Below are 20,799 nucleotides of genomic sequence, written 5' to 3' on the forward strand. Positions count from 1 at the left end.
AATACATTCAATAAATTGAACTTAGGGAGAGATGGGAATTTTCTAACCACCTAGTTCCAGTAGAAAATGTGAATTTTTCAAAACAGAAGTATTTTGTGGGAATGTATCATTTTAAAAAATTATTTCAAAGGAATCACAGCCAAGGTTTCTGCCTGTCAAGAACTTTTCTCCAATTAGAAACATGCCTTATTTCCTCCAAGCAGGCTATCTGGGATCCCAACTTTCTGTGGCAGATTTGTGTCACAGACCTCCTCAGACATAGGACAAGTGATTATTTAGGTTCAAAACTCCAGGGCAAAGTGACTCTAGGGACAGCCAAGAATTTGAAACTCAAAATTTCCAGTGTTCTGGGAGCTTTGGATCCAATAGCACTGTGCTTGTAGAAAGGCAGGAAGTCTTAAATCCCCCCAAGTTGAGTTTCTCAAGATTTCACGAATATGGCTTGAGCACATACCATCCTTCGTTGTTCATTTAGCATATTCCTCATCATAAAGGAAATGAGTAGGCACACACAGACTAGAATCCAAGGTGAACCAAAGGGTGCAGGCACTGTGTCTTTCCCAAGAAGCCTTCTAAGACAACAGTGAATCTGCACCAATAGTCCTCTGAAGCCCAAAGAGCAACTTAGTGGTAGACCTCACAGTTTAGGTCTGCTCCTGTGGCTTAGGTGCTGGACTGGGAGTGCATGTTATCTGCAGAATCCTAATAGTTCAGGCATTCCCAGTAACAAAAGGCTTGGATGATCTCATTCATGTTTCCATAAGAAAAGGGTTGGAGAATGGCTACAGATACCTTGATGATAGCTTTTGCTGTCTTCATTTGTATTTACCTACCTCAAAATTGTCAGTTGCTGAGTAGCCAGGTTGGGTGTAATAAGGCTATGCAGGGTGACAGCCGCCATCTTGAACTGTAACTCCTGAAATGCTGTTGAGCAATGCCAAAGTCATGGCGCTAGTTCTTGGCAGAAGGCCTCCATTGTGCCCCTCCACATCCAAAGGTCTTCCTGCATCCATTGCTGGTCATCCCCTGTCCTCAGGACAATGTTGCCCCACAGGCTGGATGTCACCTCATCCTCTAGATACAATCTCCAAACAACAAGGGGCAGAGCAACTGCAGAGACTCTGAGGATGTTATTAACCCATCTTCCTGATCTGTGAGGGTTGGGAGCAGGCCATCAAGGTGTCCTCTCAGAGGTACACTGCAGCTGTGTGAGTAAGCCTGTCATTCCCTCACCCTTCACTGGGCCTTTACAGTGGTCAGCAGCGATTCAGGCAGCAGGCACAGCAATGTCGCCTATAAGAAAGCTGGAAATGGATGAGCAGGAACAAAAATCACACTTCATTGAGGGTGATGGTCATAGGGACAGTGATGTGCAATCATCATCTATGTGGGATAGGCGAAAAGACACAGTAGCCTATATCCTCTTGAGGCCCACTGTCCTGATGGTAAAGGTTTGCAGGAAAAAATTTATTTTGGGAGTGCTTGGGAATGCATCTTTTCCCCAGAGCACTCTCATATGCACAATTACAACTTTCTGCCCCAATCTGGGGAACTCCCTACTTTATCCTTAAATCCAAGAAATTTTTACAATTTCCCAGTTCTCTGACAACAGCTTGTGGAAAGTTGCCCTTGCAGGATTCAGGGGAACACAGGCATAGTGGCTTCATAAAATTCCTAAGAACTGAGATACCAAACTGCTCTGATTTCACAAAAAGGACAAGGGGGTAGGGACACACACACACACACAGACATGACATGACTTGCACAAAATGAAATATTGAATTATAACCTTTTTGAAATGTCAGAATTTTTAACAGAATAAAAATACCGATTGTCTGTCTTCAGTGTAGTTACTTGTTTACAGAAAAAGGGCACATCTTTTAATGGAAAGGGAAGTCAAGAAGTTAAAACCTGATTTTAAAAAAGAATACATTTAGTAAATCACAAAAAAAAAGCTGTGGAACTCACCATTCCAATTATATTAGGCAGGAGGAAAATATATTTGGAAAGAAAATAAAATGGATTACTTCAAGCCATAAGATCACTACTAAACAAAGAAACTTTCCAATGCATGTACTGCTCATTATTTCCCTGCTTTGGAAATGCCTGCACTTTACCTGAAGCACCCTCTTTTGGTCACTCCTGGAAACGGATTATTGGGATATCTGGATTGGTAATCTGCCTGAAGAAATCATAGTTTATTATCCTGTAGAGTTTCAATCAGCACAGATATCCTGCGCATGCAGGGACTACAAATTGCAGGCATTGCAACTTGTAGAGTCTAAGAAAAAGGAGGTACAGGTTATGAATTTACAGTACAAGGATGTCACTGAAACAAGCCATGTAACATGGAAAATAGTACTTTTAGCAACAGTAAAATAGTGTACATTTGAAAAAAAATATATATAAAAAATCAGGAAACCTTACTTTCATGACATTAGCTCTTTGCTACTGTTTGGCTGGAGTTTACATGGGAATTAAGGGATTGGTTTTTCTCTAGAGCAGCTCTGATGAGAGTCATATATCAAATTCTTGAGAGATAAATTATATGATCTGGTAAGCTAAAACCTACTTCCATTATGTACCCTAATAAAAAGTGGTTGCTAGTCTATTAGAGTAGATCTTATGCACTGCTATTCCTTGGCTTTTAAATAACGTTAGTGTGTACCATTCTAGGGATTTTAAAATAATGGCTTTTAAAACAGCTTTTTCCAGCAAACCAAATGTTGGATCAGTCATGCTGAAATAAGGGGAGGAGAGTCTGCTGTGAATCCCTGAGGTGTGTCACTTTAAAATAGTGCAGTGCACTCTAGGGCAAATAAAACAATAGGAAATTAGGAGAGTTCAGCTGCTGCGGCTATTTATTCTACAGCAACTTCAGTTCAAGCCATGCTGATAGTTTTTCAAATGCCTTAAATCAAACAGCAGGTATCTGTGGCCTCAAGGTAAGAAATGCTAAACATCTGCCAGTTTCTAGACTTGAAACATTGCAGCTGCCTTACCTGAAGGAAATTTTACTGTTAGTGTACCAGGCATGTCAGTGCTACTGTCATGTGGCATTTTCACTAAGGAATACATGATTATCACTTCACAAAACGTTGAACAACTCCCTCTCCCAAAGATCCAATTTTAAGTAATTTGCAAAATATTTTGGTTATATTTTTCAATTCCTTATACTGGCCACAAAAATACAGCCACAAACTATTCGGGTTTAGTTCTTTAACAGCCTCAAGACTTCTCTTGACAGCTGGCAGTGACATGAGAAGTCATATCAGTGTCTAGTTCAGCAGTCCATCCATCCAAGCTGTAGTGGTACTATTCCTGCTGACACGTGCTTTAGCCTATGAGAAGGACCTAGAGATGTAAACATAATGCAATAAACTGAGTAATCCCCCAAAACAAATATTTAATTTCCAAATGTTAATGGTCAGGTATTTATGAGCACAAGGTATTCAAGACTTCTATCTTCCCTTCACCATCAGGTACTCCCTATGCCAACAGAACAAAGGTTTTGATTGGCACTGGCCAACTGAAAGAGCAGGTACGAGGCATGTTTTATCTAACTTGCAACTGATTGATTGTCACATTTCCATGATTTATTGTTCCTCCTACAATTCTCTACTATATTTGCCCAGTTGGCAAATTTTGCTTCAAAAGTTAAAGTCTTGCTGGATTTTACATCCTCGTTCATCTCCAAGAGCAATATCAATTTGGCAGGCTGCAATGCATACTGCCATGAAAACCTTGGAAGCCACTCTGCTGTGATCAGTCAAAATAATACACTCAAATTTAAGAATATGAATAATTGTGTTGAAGTCAATAGAATTACCATGGGTCATGTCAGAGTATGTTGTGCTTGGTGTATACTCCTCTAGGGTAGCATAATCTTCAAAATCTGCTCTGCAGATTCTCCTGGGGGGCAGAAGGACTTGTGAAGAGGCAAGAAGCACATTCTATCCTCACAGTGGAAATGAATAAGCCTTCATCATGCATGAACACCAACAACAAGGATACCAACCTTTGAAGACATTGAGTTTGTCCAGGGGAAGCAAAATGTGTCATAAAACAACCAAAAGTGTCTTTTGTATAGGTGTTCTTTAAACCAAGTAAAGAGTCTTGGATGTTCACCTTACCTTCTCAAAATGTCCTGTAAATTTTAGTACTTAGTTCTGCCTAACTGCCTTTTTCTTAGGAAATAAAAAGAGGAAAGAAGTAGCAGGACTTCCCTTGTATTTTAAGCATAATAGTTGTACTCTCAGGTGTCTCAAATATTACATAACAAAGTAGCATGTTTCTATTATTATTTTCACCTGTAAAAAAACCCAGAATGTGAAAAGCAAACACATTTAAAATTATCTAAAAGGCTTCCAGACTGAAAAGGTTAAAGGAGACTCTCAAGAGGTGGAAACACCTCTTTTCAAAGACTGTTTCCCTGAGAAGAAGCTGTGGTGAAGGCTGTCCAGATCAGGGGATAATAGAAATGCCTTTTGGAAAGCATGCAGGATGAGGGAGAAGTAGAATTAGCTCATCACTATGTTTTAAAAGACAAAGAAATAGCTATTTAGCAATTTTGAATATAGGTTGTTATGCCTCTCCCCTGAGTTGGCCATTAGGAAACATAACAAGCCTATTCAGCCCTTTTCTCTTAATTTAAAGCCGTTGCAGAACACTGCAGAGAAGCTTTAGCTCTGGAGAGCTGGAATCAAGCGCACTCTAATGAAGGTTCACTCCTGGGCGTTGTTCGAGCCCATTCCTGTGACTGCACTGACACCTAGTGACTGCAGAAACAGTTAAATAATTTACAGACTCATTTTTTTAAAAAATATATATATATTTAAGTAAAGTATTGCTATACAAGGGAGCTTTTATCAGCAAATGTCATTAGGAGGAAATTATCAAAATCCTTCTTTTTTAAGCAATCTCTACAATTCCCAGGGAAGTTTCGTTCAGTTTTTATTTTACAACTACCAGTTTTTTTCTCATTCGGGTGTTGACTTGAGGTGGACTTTGCTACCTTAATTAATAAACAGCTTATTGAAAATATCAGTGCTGCTGAGATGCTGGGAATTAGTGGTTTTAATTTAGCCATATAAGTTTGTTCAGCAATGCAGGATCTCAGGCTAGAAGCTTTGCAAACTTTTAATAAAATACAGGTGGTACCATTGTTAATCTGTTTACTATCTAATATGATTCACCTATGCTAGATGTCTGATGTGCTTTTAGAAGTACCATCTGGGAAAACATTAGCATATTTTAAAATGTATAAGGTGAAAGCAACAAATCATTTCTTTTCCCTGGTCCTTTCAATTCAGCAGCAGATTATGTATATGCATACACTATACCAGGGCAAGTTCAAGTCTCCTTCAATAGCCCTCTGCCTCTGATCTTTGGCTCGTTATCTCAGGATTTATTTTCAAGTACTGTTAGTTTAAACCAGCGTGGGGGTTCTGTCATGCAGCAAGTATGTGGAAACACAGAAATGCAATCTTTAGGGCCTCGCTGCATGACATGTTGGATATCCTCAGTTTCCTTTGACTCCTCTTTGGGGCCCTGATGACAGAGACAACCAGGCAGAAGGGGATTAAGTAGCATGACAATGGATGCATCTGTGATCTGGAAAACACGCACGTCTTTTTATTATTTTAGTAGATCTTAGTGCCTTTGAAGCTGTGCAAGGGAAATCTTAAATACAGGTTTGATCACACAAAGCACTGATCACTTCGGTTCCTCTGATTTCAGTCAAGAGTAGTTAACACCTCACAGAAACTGTTAGTATCTCATTGAGCCATGTATTTATTGTATAATTATGAGGTATTTTTTAGTATCTGTGACTTGCTGGGTTGAGCAAATGATGACTAAGAGAACAGTATTTGTAATTTCTCTACAGAAAGCTCCAGTGAAAAGGGAAGAGATAATGTACTGAGGCTGTGGTTCCACAACAATCCAGGATCAGCCAAGTACTGCCATCATGGCCACAACCTTCTCCTCCTGCATTTATTTGTCTTTCCCTTGAGCTGGGCCTGACACTTAGCTCAATCCTCTGCTGGGAATATTGGCATATTAAGATGCTAGAAAACAATTTTGTTTTGGCTTTGGCTTGATGGGTTGGCTTTTCAGGGTGGGGACATGGGATAAATTGCACCAGGAGTTGCTAGTTCTTTACGATCTTAGCCAGAAAGATGCTCAGATTCTGTAAAGCATCTCTTAAGATGCTGGGACTTTGAGATCACACTAAAAAGAAAAGCAGGATACTATAGATAATTATACGACCCTTCAGATGCTAGAAACCCCAAGTTGTACAGCATCGAATGGGCCTCCGACCACGGCCCAGCACACCCTGCAGATCCCGTCCATGGAAAAGTTACCTCATTTTGGTCATTTGAGCTCTTACAGGATTTTCCCAAAGAAGCCAACTCTATTCTTCATTTCTACTTTCAAACAAAAAGGATGTTCACATGAGAATTTCTTCTCACTGCACTGTTAGGTGAAGGCAACGCCAGGCAGGAGGCCATATATAACTAGACACAATATCCCTCTGAATTAAGATTTTAAATTGACTCAGGCAGAAAACATATAACATGTTGCCACAAGGCATCATGCGCTACAATTTGAAACTCCAATGTCTAATTAGAGGGGGGGAAACATTTTCAATACACTTAGTCCTTGATTTTAAAAAGATGTTTCTTGTCTGTTTTGTACGTTTTGTAACTCTTGGCTAAATCAGATACTCTAGATTTTTCTATTCTTCTCTCAGATAAGGGAAGTGATGCCTAACTGCATACATGTTTTAATCAGTACAGTGGTTTTTAAGTTTAAATGATTAAAAATTAAATTTCTGAATAGAATAAAAATCACACCATTACCACCCAAGGTTTAAGCAAGATATTCTCAATAAAGCAGGACAGAGAAATGTATTACTATATTTCTCATACAACGATAGAATCATTTCAGCTAGAAGGCACTCTGGAAGGTATCTGATCCATCCTCATGTTCTAAACAGTCACAATGAAGAAAAGCCTCCAAGGAAGCAAAACGCTTTTATATTCCCAGTTACGGGTGCCACCAAGACAATTACTGGATCCCCGTGTTACAGAAAGAAGTTTGAAGGGCTCTCCTCCAAAACTGATTATGTCCTAAGAATGACCAAAGGTCAGGTAAATGAAAAAATGGAAAAACATCTGAGACAAAGATATGAAGCCACATATACATAACTATTAAGTATGAGGTTTGTTTCTTCAAAAAGCAATATTAAAGTATCCTTCTTACCAGCCTTCCTCTCAGTCTTTAACCAATCTTTATTATACTTTACTTTAAAATGTGTGTAAAAAATATTTCAGTTAATTCTGAGAGTTTTGCTGTGAAGTTCATTTAGTTCATAACACAGTTCTGCTACACTGCTAAAATGGCAAAATCTCAAGATCAAACTCAGAATGAATCCCCATACATCTGGCAAATAGCAGAAACACCTAACAATCTGGCTTTCAGACCAAAACAGCTACTTTCTAGAATGCATTACTATTGCTGTTTACATTTAAAGACCCTTGAAACTGCTAAGTAAAACTAATAGTATTTATTCATATTAGGAATTAGGCCTTAAAACATCTGTCAAATAAAATAGTGGAAGACTCTGCTTAGGGATTTTTTCCTCTTCATGGACAGCTTTTACTATCAGTCTTGTGGTGTAGAGCCACAGTCTGTAAAAATCATTTCAACTATCAAATTTTCATAACAGATTAAACTTAGTGAATATGTGACCATACTACAGCATACTTTATAAATTTTTAATCAGTTTTGAAATGTTACAGTGTACTTCCTACATCTTATTTTGAGAATTTGCAATTTTATCATCTTTGTTTTTTCCAGTTGATAATTTCCTTCTTTCAATTTGGATTTTTCTTGTAAGTTGAAGTATTTGCTTCATCAGTTTCTCCTGTCTACATATCTTTCTCCTTCTCTATTCAATTCCATGTCTTCTTGGCTCTGCTGTCAAAATAGATGTACAGAACACTTTATGCATAATTTATCAGATTAAAATATATGCTCTTTCAGAAACATTTTAAGACTTAAACTTGTAACACAAGATAGAGGTTCTAATCTCCGCTGTCAACTCTTATCAAGTTGGACTTCGGCTGATCATCGTTCAGCTATTGCAGATGCTTCACGAGCAATCAAAGAGAGAGACAAATAGATCACACTCATACAGCCTCTACTGCGCTTTGTCCAGTGCTACAAGCCAAAACCCACTTCTTGTAGCTCCTCGCTTTAAAGGCAGCTTCCTATTTTGCTTTCGTATCAGGAAGATTGTGGAAAATTAGAAATCACGGGTTAGTTCTACAGGCAAAATTACATGTCTGCAAACAAACGAAACTATGCTCCGCTCTTTCGGACCACTCAGCATTGCTTAGAATCTTGCGGGGTTTGGTTGGGGAAGTTTTAAGAGCAATTGTACATTTTCTAGGTGGGGAGAGACATGTCGCTTCTGCTCAAAAGACTGAACTGTCACAATTTCTATCAAGCAGTTACCTGACTGGTTGTTTTAAACTTGGAGAAGGTTTTTGCACGTGGATATCTGTTCCTCCAAGTTGGTGCGTTGTAAGATCCTGAAGTGTATTTGTCTATAGAAAAAACATACACATTGTTTCTTAATTTCAGCTACAATTTCAGGAAAGGCACTCTTAGCACAATCTGGGAATTAAATATTACATTACCTGAAGTATCCATTAATGCATCGGGTGGATCACATGTCATCTCTGAAATACAAGCTAGTCTTAAACACCGACTTTCTCTCTAGGACTTTAAAGATCATTTGTAATCTTGCAGCGTTTCCATCAGGCTCACAGGATCTTCCAGATGAGGTAATTCTGCTACGGACATTCTTGACTTGACCAAAGTGACTGTTCCTGTGTTGCAAGTCTTCCCAAAGGGATCACTTGCTTTTAGATTAAACGAATCCCTAATCCAGTCTCCTTTTTTATCTCAGCTTGCCAAAGCACTGGATGCAAGGCAAGACGATGTTTTTGTGCTAGGCAGTTGATTTTGCATGAGAGTATGCTGCCTAACGACTAACCACTTTCTGTAAAATTTGGTTAAAAGTTAATGTTATTAATACTCTGGTTTTCTGTTAATTCCAGCTTAATTCCCTTAATTCCAGTTAGTAATTGCACAAGACCCCTACAATTTTCAGTTTATTCCCAACATGTAAGTATTACCATAGCTTTCCATTTGGGTCCCAAATCTTCTCTTTGTGTCAAGCTGATTCTTTTGTCTGGAGCATTTCCCACCACGTGGCTCAGGTACTGCTGCAAAGAAAGGTAGCAAAAATGGTAACGGCTGTTCTTATGACAAGAATGCTGATCACCTTTTACTGAAATGCTATATCCTTTTTGAACCTGGAAATTTGGTAAGATGTATTCTTCACATTAAGAAAGTTTTCCCTGTAATCCCCATACCCGTCTGCCCACATTGAATCAAAGCAAATGTTCAAAGAAAACAGAAAAAACCCACAACTACTCATCCCTGAGATGAAGCAGTGATGTTGGGATTCATTTCGCTTAACTTTCTTCAACTGAAAGTAGGGGTTACTCTGTCTGAAGGAGGTTCATTTTACTGGAAATTAAGACAGGGAGGCACCTCAAGATGGAGATTCAGCCCAGCTTAAGAGCAATGACTGAAACTGGCAAGACGACATCACTTTCTTAACTTATAATTATTTCAATTATTTACCACTACATTTCCTGATGAAGTGACAGATGAAAAACCACAATTATCCAGAGTAACCATGGAAACAGAAAGTAGAGAGGCAAATAAAACCCAAATTACATACTAGATTATGTGAAGCTATATTAACAAGTTAAAAATAAAGGGAAAGATGTAAAATTACAGTTACATCTGAAACAGACTGCGAAAAAGATACAAGACCCAGAATCCCACCTGTAGGCTCTTCTCAAATTTTTGAAATAGTACATCTTATCAAGAGGACGGTAGAGTATTTCAAAGATGGAAAAATGATGAAGGAAAATGTCATCCTGCATCAACGGCAGGAAGAATTATTTCAGTCCTCTGTCCGACATAAATAATGTGAAAAAAATAATAATAGAAATCTCCCAAATTTACACTACATTTAAATTGAGAACAGAAGTTTGAATAAGAGCCAAGCCCTTGTTTATTCAAGATGAAAAATATTGTAAATAATGAAAATAATCATAAATCCATCGTAATCAAAACTCCAGTGAAATCCTAGTTGTGGAAAAATACCACCAAAAGCAACATCATTCTTTTGTCCCCTGCTGGGAGGACACCTGCAGGGACAAATAGCGAAAGCAACACAATACAGAAAGGCATATTTGTGGCATTTTAAGAATCCTCCATTTTAAGCTGGAACCCACCTGCAGATCCATTGAGCTTTGGTTCTTGAGTGGCGGTGACAGTACGGTAGACGACATATGCTGATCTTCGAGGTTCTGAAGAACTGAAATAAGTCTTTCTTCCACTTTCTCTCACATACGGAATGGAGGAAGCCGTTTCATCATCCTTACTTTGACCCCTTTGTTGGTAACCTTGTTTTACTTTGGGGTCTGAAGTGTGGATTCCTAAAAATGAAAAAAACAAGCAAAAACGTTGTGCTACTACTCAAAATTTGACATAGTGCAGGAGACTGGAGGCTGGAAGACAAGATTAAAAACATGTTCTTTGTGGATAGCCCAATCCAAATATATTCAGGTATTTTATTTATCGCTTGATGTTCAGCAATGAGAAGCTGATGCTAAAGTATATTACCTCCATTTCCAAAGGATCTACGATGTGATCTGGGAATACTCTCTGTCAGTGCTGTCCTTCCTGAACCCTCTCCTTCTCTTTTAGTATTGTTGATTTTTGTAGGAATAATTGTATGAGCATTACCTGGAAAGGCAACAGAAAGAAAGTTGTAGCTGCTTGTGTGTAAGCACAGGGAATGGCACTGCCATTCTCTTCCTCCCACCTCTATGAGCTAGCGATTAGTTTAGTGCAATTTCCTTTACCCTCTCCTTTTATGTTCGTCTTTCTCTGTTGTTAGTTTTTTGGATCCTGTCCTGTGTAACTGAGGTATGCCTCTCATGCTCTCTAAGAAAATACCATCATATACAGGCTGAAGAAGACTATGGCTCCAAAGTAAAGGACCAGCTACAAATTACCTGCTTGTTCTTTAGCTGCTCACTTTTCATGACTGATGTTTATGATTCCTACCTGACTGAATTTATGGTATTTTCAAGATGCATATCTTCATAGTACCAAAAGCCTCAGAGAACTCAGTAGAAGAAATGCTTTGGGGAAACATCTCTATCCTTTTCTCTGAATTTATCTAATTCTAATTCAAGACATATATTAAAAGCTCTGTTCATATATTTGTTACTGATTTCCTTGTCTATAGTCTAAATACATCTAAAACATTTTAAATGTAGAAATGAGATGAAAATAATTTTGCCAAATGCAACTGAATTATTGAGGCTGGCATAAGCGTTGGTCAAAAAAGCATGACTTCACATGTCTGTAGTATTGGCAATGGAGACAATTTTTCCATTCCCATTTTTTTATTAGCACCTCATCCTACTCAAATCTGTTTTACCTAAAACAGTATCATCAAGAATTTATTCCTGAAATTTACACAAAACAAACAAGAATATTCTTTTTTATTAAAAGTAGCAGGTCATACTTCTGCCCAGCAATTTTTCATGACTCATCTCCTGATTCCTCTGGTGCGTTATTACTGTAAGAACACAACTCTTGCCTAAAATGGAATTATATATTAATTATTCAGTATAAAACCTAATACAGATCTTTTTGGTCATGCCACTTGGTCAAGAATGAAGGAGACACATAATAAGGGAGGTAAATACTTATGAATTTGTATTCCTTTGACCTTAATTATGTTGGATAAAGACCAGTATTCAAAAAAAACGGAACTCTCTTCTTCTTACCTTTTATAAGAGACTTAGAGGTGGTATTTACTTCATCTAAATTTAGTTATACGAAAGTGTGATGTATCGCGACATTTTGTCACCTAGACACCCAAGACAGCCAGCAGAGAGCATGGAGCACCTCCGGGAAAGGGACTTGTCTCACCTTTCTTTGGCACTATCTTATGATGCAGTAAATAGCCCCCTGAGAGTGCCTGGCTCTCTCCGTTTGCAACAGAGAGCCTAGGTGAGAAATTTAAACTACATTCCTAAGCTGAGGATGGTTAAAATTAGAGTACATAAATCTTGATGGTGAAGACAAATGATATGAAAGACCTATGTTGTGTATCTCAGGAAAGTACATGTAGGGTTAACAGCCTATTTGTACCTTTTCCATCTACAGTCGACGCAGGTAGTCACCACGTGTGTGACACTACATATATATCTCTATCTACCTCTGGGGAAAAATTACTGAAGTATTTTTATGCTCTTTCTCATATGCTCTCTTTTATTGTCACTAAATTAAACAAGCGGGGAGGAGGGGCACACTATGTAATAGTTTCTCCCTGTAACAGTAATTTTAAAAGCGGTAAGCATTGTCCAAGAAGATGACAAGTACTTGCCTTTCTGCAAGTCTTGCTCGGTAGCTTCCAAGGGTAATAGCTCATTGTTCTGAGGTGAAGGCACAGTTTTTGTCGACTGGTGTTCGTGAAGGTACTGAATCCCATAATACTCTCCTAAACATACCCCAAGAGGGAAAAAAACCCCAAGTTTACTATATTGGCAGCACTGCTGTTTAGGAAAGAGTGACTCATTACATATTTACCAGATTTATAGCATATTTCCTTTATTACTCTTTCCTCTTCAATTTCTGCATCAGTCTTAGGCACCCAATCAGAAACGTCTGTAGGAAATAATTTTCAAAAGATTACTAGCTATCTATACAACCACCTTCAACAATTCTTAATAATCAAATATCATGGTGGGTTTCATTTTGGTCACGGGCTTTTTTTTTTCTGAGTGCAACCTCTGCTTCTGGACAGAAAAATGATTCCTTAATATGAGGTATTTCCAAGTGCAATGGAATTGCAGTTCCAACACATGTTAAGAAGCTACCGTGTGTTGATTTAAAACGACTCAAAAAGATCTTCAGTACTCATTTTCAAAATAATCTTTCACACTCAAGAGGAAATCTTGTGATTAAACACGTCTCCAGGGAGTGCTTGTCACAAAACCTCTGCCCACAGTTACTCTCCCGTAATGCCTGCTGGCAGAGCTGGTGATGTGAGTGCTTCTCATCAGTCTCAGTTAAGGCTACTAAGATCAGCAAAGCCCTACTTTTTAGACTGTTTAAATTCATGTGGCTTACTCAGACGGAAACCGAGTTAGGAAGCACTAACAGGCAGCCCTGCCAGCCAACCCGAACGGCAGGGGGAAGGTGAAAAGCGGCTTGGGGCTGCCTGAGAACGAGCACAGTAATTTGCGGAGTGCACGCGTGAGAGTAGGTTGTTCTCTCACTTTCACTCTCTGGGAATGTGCAATTCAGTCCTTCCCTATGAAGCTCTCATCTCTAAGTGAAATACAGTCAGCCGTTTAACTGAGGAGGAATTAGGCATAGCAGGAGTGGAAGGGTTAACAAGATTGAAGTACTGAGAGTTTGGGTTATGCCTGAGGGAAGGAGGCTGTGTGTCAGGAGTAGGAGCGGATAGCATTGGAGAGAGATAAGGCGAGCGCGTGATTTTTTGTTGTGAAGAAAGGAACTGCAAAGTTGCAAAAAGATAGCCAATTGTATTAGCTGAAGGAACGCATGAAGGACGCGTGAACAAGACATATAAACCAATAAGAGTTCTCTCAGTAGCGCATGTACAAACAATTAGAAAGTATATAAGCCATGTAATAGTTCAATAAAGGGTCTTCGATTTACCCCTCGATCGGAGTCCATGCATCAATCCGCTACATTTAACTACATTTAAAAAGCTAATATAGATATATATCTATATATAAAAATAGATACACATACACATTCATTTAAACTAGTGAAGAGTTTTGTATGGATTCTCTTTGCCGATTAAGGATTACTTTCTGTCATAAAATGAGACTGCCTACAGAGTTTAGGAAATCAGTCAAACAAGTGATTTAAGTCAAAGTCACACAACTGTCTTTTGTAACCAAACCTGTGACTTCGCCTTCAGTGATGAGTGTGTACAGCCCCTGTTCAAAAGTGTGTTTCCCAGAAAAGAACTACCTCCTAAACTTGTAATATCATCCCCAAATTCTGAGACATTTGGAAGAGTATTTGATGGCCATCTGAAGCGTGGATCACATTTCCAACTCTATTTTGTGAAAAAGAGATATGTGAATTATACCACAATTGAAATATACAGCTAGGCACTTCAGAGGACTTAGAACGTGTTGCCTCGCTCACATCTGGTAAGTACCAGTTCCAAGATTTTGGGGATTAGCTGGAAACTACGGCAAAAACCTGACAACAACTCTTCTCTAAACATGTAAGGGTTATTATCATAAATCAACTGTGAAGTACATTGTGAGGGTCAAAAAACCCCATTCTACTTCCTCATCAAAGAAAGAAAAAACTGTTTACAATTCTCTTCCTCTTCATCGTCCTCTTCATCGTCCTCTTCATCGTTGAGGTTTATAATCAGTGGAGGGTGAATTGGTAGTAGAATATTCTCTTGCTTTCTGAGTGATTCTTGACGACGGGCTGGCTGCAGAATCCCTTCTTGGACACCCTGTTGCAATGGGGCATCTGCAGAAGAGAACATTACATTTATTTTATTGGGAGGGAACTAGAAGGTCAAATCCAGGTGCAGAGCAGCCGGTAGAGTTCTGAAATGATGATCAGACTGAAGGAATCATTCCATAGACAGATTGTGCCTTTTAGGCAAAATCTTCTGCGGAGGTTGGCAAAAGAGCATCTTCCAACTACAGAAAGTATGAAACAACAGGTAGATACTTACAACACAGGGAAACGTGTGCTTAGTAATAGCTGTGCTGAAGGGAGTCAATGAGTTTGGGACCCCACTGGTGAAAATAGTTTAAACATGCTGAAGAAGAGGCAGGCCTGTATCGCTCCCCATGGCATCAATTTTGAAGGATTTAGCAGTGCTAAGCACAGGATTACCCATTCTGAGCTTGTGGGCATTTTTTTTCTATCAACATTTTCTGAATCACAACTCTCTTTACGAAGCACAAAATGTAGATTTTGAGAAAGAATATGAAGTTCATGAAAATAATTGACACTTAATCAGAAGAAGAAGATCAGGAAAGCTATTCTTTTCCTTAGCAGTTTATATCTACCCATCATCTTTGCAGCAAAACTATTTCACTAGTGGGATAGCATTTTCTGAGAGCCAGGAAATGCAATGGGCTGAAAAGAAAAGTGATGAAAAATGGTGAGCCTATTGGTATTGTTCAAGCTGACCAAGCTGCAACTATAGATACAATCAGGATTCTGTGCATTATATGAAAAATATCGATGCTGGATATGTTTTCCAGTTTTAAAGGAGTAAGATCAAGCATGGGCATTTTCTTTTATGCCAGTTGTTGTTATTCTAGTGCATCTCTTGCTTGCCTATGACAGCACGTCTGTCATATTAAACCCAGTTTAAATAACACTCCTGTGGATCCGATTTGTTGTCTCTCATGCAAGAGAAAGTAAGCTACAGCACTTGAACTTGATAGAGCCTTTTTCAGTGTCCAGAACAGGGTATTATGAGCTCCGGGGAGTGTAAGCCAAATTAAACTTAAATTACTTGAACAAGATTTCTAAGTATTGACATGAATAAATGCAGTTTTAATGTTTGCAATGTTGCTGTGGAGCACACGGCCTTTCAATTGATCCATGCTGCAGTGAAAAGAAAAAGGGTTGGGTCCATTTTCTCCTTCTGATCGTTGGACGCTGCTCTTACACAGGATGCCCTTGTCCATAGTGCCTCTTGGGCATCGTCTCTGACTCGCACCACACCCAACAGCGTGCTGACGTGGTGTTTACGACAGCACTAGCTGTCCCGGGCCGTTGCTGTGGATGTGGGAACTGCACTAAAAGCAGTATGGACACTCCTAGAAACAGCGCTCAAGTTCTTGCCTTGGTCCTCTGGGGTTAGTTAGGCTCAACACGCCCAGATATGACAGGCTGCCTTTTCCTAGGGAATTCCAGGAACACAAGGTGTTTGCTTCTGACTAGAGCTCTTTCTGGCCTTCTCTGACGACACCTGTCCACAGCTCTGGAGATAAGGCCCAGGAACACCTAGAGTTTAGCCCACTTGCTCACGCATCTATGACAAGTCATGCTGACTTGCTCTCACTCCTGCTTCCCCCCCATTTCTGACATCTGTCTTGCTTCCCTGCCCTGGACTCTTACCCTGTTCCGGGTTCCAGCTGTCTACCAGGCCCCCTGGTAGACAAGAGCTCCCCTTAGAAAGGACTGAGGAAAAAAACCCAAATTGTAACGGTGGGTTTTTCCAGAAGTACTCTGATTTGCAGCTATTGTACTGCCTTACGCACTATTACTGGACTTCAGTGGCCTGCATCCAATGTTCAAGCCTGACAAATGTATTCAGAACGATGAACTGGAAATACATCTGCACACACAGCCCTGTAATCTCATGTTATCTGCACAAGGGCTGTCTCATCCATGTAACATGCTGTGCTCTGTCAACAGGTATTGCTACTACTGGCCCTGCCAACCTCCTTCCCCCACCACACACGCTACTCCTCATTTCTCTTAAATGATTGCCTGCCTACTAAGCGTTTTCACTCCTAGAGAGACTGAATTGAGCAAATACCCAAGTAAAGCAACATTTTTACTCCACGGATCTTAGCAACCTAAATTGCCATTTGTGACCGCATCTTTCACGTCACTGATACTTAGGAAGATCCGTAACAGGACAGCTAAAAATATTCACGTGGCAACCCTGTGCAAATGCCAATACAATTCCTTGCTTTGCCTTGAGCTTGCCGGGACAGCAGATCATACCTGACTGATTTGCCACGGTACATTTCTTCACCTTAATATATATCACGTAAGCACCGGAAGGAAGCACTGGAAGGACATTTTTGTGTATTTACTTACTCTAATGAAGAAATTGTTGAGAAAATATTTTTACTCACTGTTACTAGGTGGCAAAAACAGTCCATTTATATTACGAGGTTTGCTATGATGGAAGGCACAAGTGATCCTCAAACAGCCTGAGGGTTGTGTTTCCCAGAAACAGGAGATGTTGTGGTACTTTTGCTGCAGGAGAAAACAGTTTTCAGATACTGGAAGTATAACCATAAAAATGGAGTAAATGCATTAGTACATGGTGCACTGCTGTGACTAGTACATGTGACTCGGATTTTGGGGGACCACGCTCTGCTATTTTAGAGCAGTGACAGTTATCTTTAAAGTTATCTGAAGCTCCGGACACCTCTAAAGTGATCTCGAGTCAGGTGAATGGAGCTTTCATGGTGCCAAACTGTTCCTGGATAAGAATAGGAGTAAAGCAGTCTACTTACTGTACTGCAGGCTCTTCATGAGATGCTGGGAAGAAAAAACATCTATTAGTCACTTAATTGACAGGGGCCTGAGTTTCCTTTCCTGCGCAATGGGATAATCGGGTCAATCTCAAATGAAATCTGCTGCACGAGCGCACATCTTGCACTAGTGCTCTCTTACTATTAAAGGACATGGGCCTATGGGAAAATAAGGAGTGAGAAACAGATCCCAGAAAGATTCACAACAAAAACTGGAAAACTAAAAATTTGGGAATCGATGTTCTGAGACTACTGTCGTTACACTGCTCACACCATCTCCCCGCTGTTTTTATAGACGACAAACAAAAGCCTAATGGGACAAAAAGAAGAGCTACCTGGATTTGTTGAAATATTTGTGTAATTATTGCTGCTTCACTCATACATACTATCACAGCGCTGCTCTCCCTCTATTGATCAATACGTCGCCAGCTAAAAAGTCTGCACGATATTGCAGAGAGAGCACTTTCACAACGACAGTCACTTTGTTAGTCACACTTGAAATCATTTTTCTGTACCTCTGCCTTATTAAAGTTTACGGATTTTAGCATCCTCTCGGATTATGCAATTCACTTATCCTTATAACCGGAGGTATCTTCCTCACGCTCATGACAAACTCCTGCTTCCAAAGAGGCAAGTGCTCATGACCATTACCCTGAACACAGAAACTCAGCTTTATGTCGGGGATATGAACTACATGCCAGCTGAGAGCTGTAAATGCCAGGCTGCCGGTTATTTCTTAACAAGTTTCTGTGTAATTGTTTAAAGGCAAACAAAGTCAGGCTTGAAACTACTGGAATATTGGAAGGTAACTTTCACCCAGGTCCAGACATTGACACCTGGGTCTAGGAGCAGCATCTCCAAAACACGCCACTTTCGGACTGTCGTCAGTACAACTGGGCCATCCACTGAGACACGCTGGGGTCTGGAGCCAAAGCCCATCTCCCAGGCGTTAACGCCTAAATCCCCGATGCTGGAACGGATGCAGCAACGACGAGCCCTACACCCACCCCTGGATTTTCACCCGGTGGAATATAAAGATTTCTTTCAAAGACAAACTCATTCTGAAGGACTTGGTTTTAAATAACTGATTGTGCAGAAATTCAGGTACTCGCTGGGAGCAGAAATTATAAACATGGCCGATTTATTCGGAATCAATATAATGTTGATTCAATAAGGAAGTGATGAGTGGTCTTTATGCACAGCTTTCAACTTGGCTGTTCCTTGAGTACCTGAGCCCAGTTCACAGGAGAAATTCTCCATTGTTTAGATGACCATTAGCTCTTCTCACCACTTCTGAAAATCAGATAGTTGCTCTCCAGATGCGGCCATGACCCAGACAGAGCGACAGATCAACTGCTAACTTTACATAATAAACCTCCCTTTCAACAGGGATATCTCAAGAAAATCAAGGATACCAACCACGCTCAAATCTACAGCATTTACCTGTGCATAGGGGGAAGAACAATGGAAATAGCGGTCACTCCCAACTGCGGCCATTGTCACCTCTTGTGCTTCTCCTCCACTCTCTTAATACCGGCAGAACATACATGAAAACAGTAAAGCTGTCAACAGTCAGGCAAACCCTAATCTTACCCTGAAACCAGTAGTGTTCTTTCAAAAATGGGACCTTCACAACCTTAGCTCTGCTGCTTTTCCGAAACAAAACTCCAACAGACGGCAAAATCCACTTGAACGAAGGCAGTGGTACCTTCTCCGGGCTGCTTGAACTGACGAAGGCAGTTGCCAGCCGGTATAGAATGTTACAGTTGCCACATTCCACAGTTGCCAATGGCTCCTCCAGCTCATGACATTAGCATGATGGCGCTATGTGACCTGTCCAGCTTGAACATCTTCCTTTGTCTCCATTGCTTCAGAGGAAAGTATGGAAAATCGGACCGTTTCAAAGAGTCTCCCATTGCAGTGTTTCTTGAACGTCAAATGGAACAAACCCATTGGGCAGGGCTTAAATAATACCCAGCTTCTTGCCGTAGGAGCTGTGGTCTTAGAAAGCAATCTTTGATACCACAAAGACAAACCTTATTCTTGACTCTTTTTAACCAAAAGCCTTGTGCCCAAGGTTTTTCTTACTGCGCCTCTTTCTTTGGATGGGCAAACTTGCTGCTTCCCGTTAGTACACTGTTAGCTGTTAACTGCTTACATTGTTGGGGTTCATTGCTTTTTCTTGCTTCCATGATGTCCACTGCCACAGCTGAAGCAGAACGAACAGCCTACACTGGTGTCCCTAATTAACACCTCTGTTCTCAGGCAGGTCCCAGGCTGCCTCTGAACAAAAAATGTCTAGGGGGCACATGAAGTTTCAGTCCTGGAAAATGGTAGGCCATGCTGTGATCCCCAGGACATGGGGTCAAATGTACAGCACTGAGTGACATCAGTGACTTGGAGATGAACACTTCAGAGCACGGTTAGATCAGAACCCGGGAACTGAGGAGTAAAACATGATGGGAAGTGCAGAAAGGGAAAGGAGCCGCGACCTCAAAGGAGAAGGATGCCATCGCTTGAAGAGTAATAAGGCTCCAGATGGAGCCAAAGAGAAGGGAGGTAGATACAAGGCAGAATTCAAGAACAAGGACTAGTGGATTGTAGGACCACCAGAAGTGCATGTGGCTGGTGGTTCCCTGGCAAAAAACCCCAAAAAACAAAAAACAAACCACCACCACTGGACTGGAGGGACTAATCACCAAAGCACAGCTGTACTGTACGCTGTTGGTCTGCCAGTGGGATGGGTGGCAGATGTGTAAATGAAAAGCAGGTGCCAGTGACTCCACGGGCACAAACGCTACAAGGCTGGCTCAGCGGTGGATGCACCCAAGCCAGGGGAGAAGTACGAAGTCACTTCAGGAAAAATTCAGGAAAGCAGAGGAGGGCCAGGAATAACAAACTGTCAGCGGGCAGGAGCAGCCAGAGGAAGAAACTGTTAACACCGCCAAGAGCTCTCCAAACAGGGGCTCTTTGTAGCCATATAGCCATGCCTAAAGGAGGCACAGAAGAAGGTACGGTCAGAAGAATGAATTCTGTGTTGGGTTTGCGTGGCAAGGTTTGGATAGCAGGGGGGCTACAGGGGTGGCTTCTGTCAGAAGCTGCTGGAAGCTTCCCCATGTTGGACAGAGCCAATGCCAGCCGGCTCCAAGACGGAGCAGGCTCCTGGTGGGACCTGTGGAGCCATGGGGAGAGGAGGCCACGCTGGAGCAGCTTTGCTGGCAGGACTTGTGACCCCCCATGCTGGAGCAGCCTGTTCCTGAAGGACTGTACCCCATGGAAAGGACCTACACTGGAGCAGTCTGTTCCTGAAGGACTGCTGCCCCTGGGAAGG

The 20,799-nt window shown here is 40.7% G+C and overlaps 1 protein-coding gene across 1 annotated transcript in view; it reads right to left on the minus strand.

Annotated features, from left to right (window-relative positions):
- The window catches only part of LOC140643105 (uncharacterized protein C12orf50 homolog), a 38,228-nt gene extending 19,263 nt beyond the window's left edge, over positions 1-18,965 (minus strand). The window contains exons 1-8 of the mRNA XM_072848630.1: positions 18,884-18,965; positions 17,064-17,213; positions 14,536-14,700; positions 12,760-12,837; positions 12,557-12,670; positions 10,777-10,899; positions 10,386-10,589; positions 8,524-8,615 (exon numbers count right to left, since the gene is read on the minus strand). Of these exons, the coding sequence (XP_072704731.1) occupies positions 8,524-8,615; positions 10,386-10,589; positions 10,777-10,899; positions 12,557-12,670; positions 12,760-12,837; positions 14,536-14,700; positions 17,064-17,213; positions 18,884-18,965 (1,008 nt within the window). The remainder of the gene's footprint in view (positions 1-8,523; positions 8,616-10,385; positions 10,590-10,776; positions 10,900-12,556; positions 12,671-12,759; positions 12,838-14,535; positions 14,701-17,063; positions 17,214-18,883) is intronic.
- Positions 18,966-20,799: the final 1,834 nt, after the last annotated feature.

Source organism: Ciconia boyciana, chromosome 1, assembly GCF_034638445.1.
Source record: "Ciconia boyciana chromosome 1, ASM3463844v1, whole genome shotgun sequence".
NCBI classification, from domain to species: domain Eukaryota; kingdom Metazoa; phylum Chordata; class Aves; order Ciconiiformes; family Ciconiidae; genus Ciconia; species Ciconia boyciana.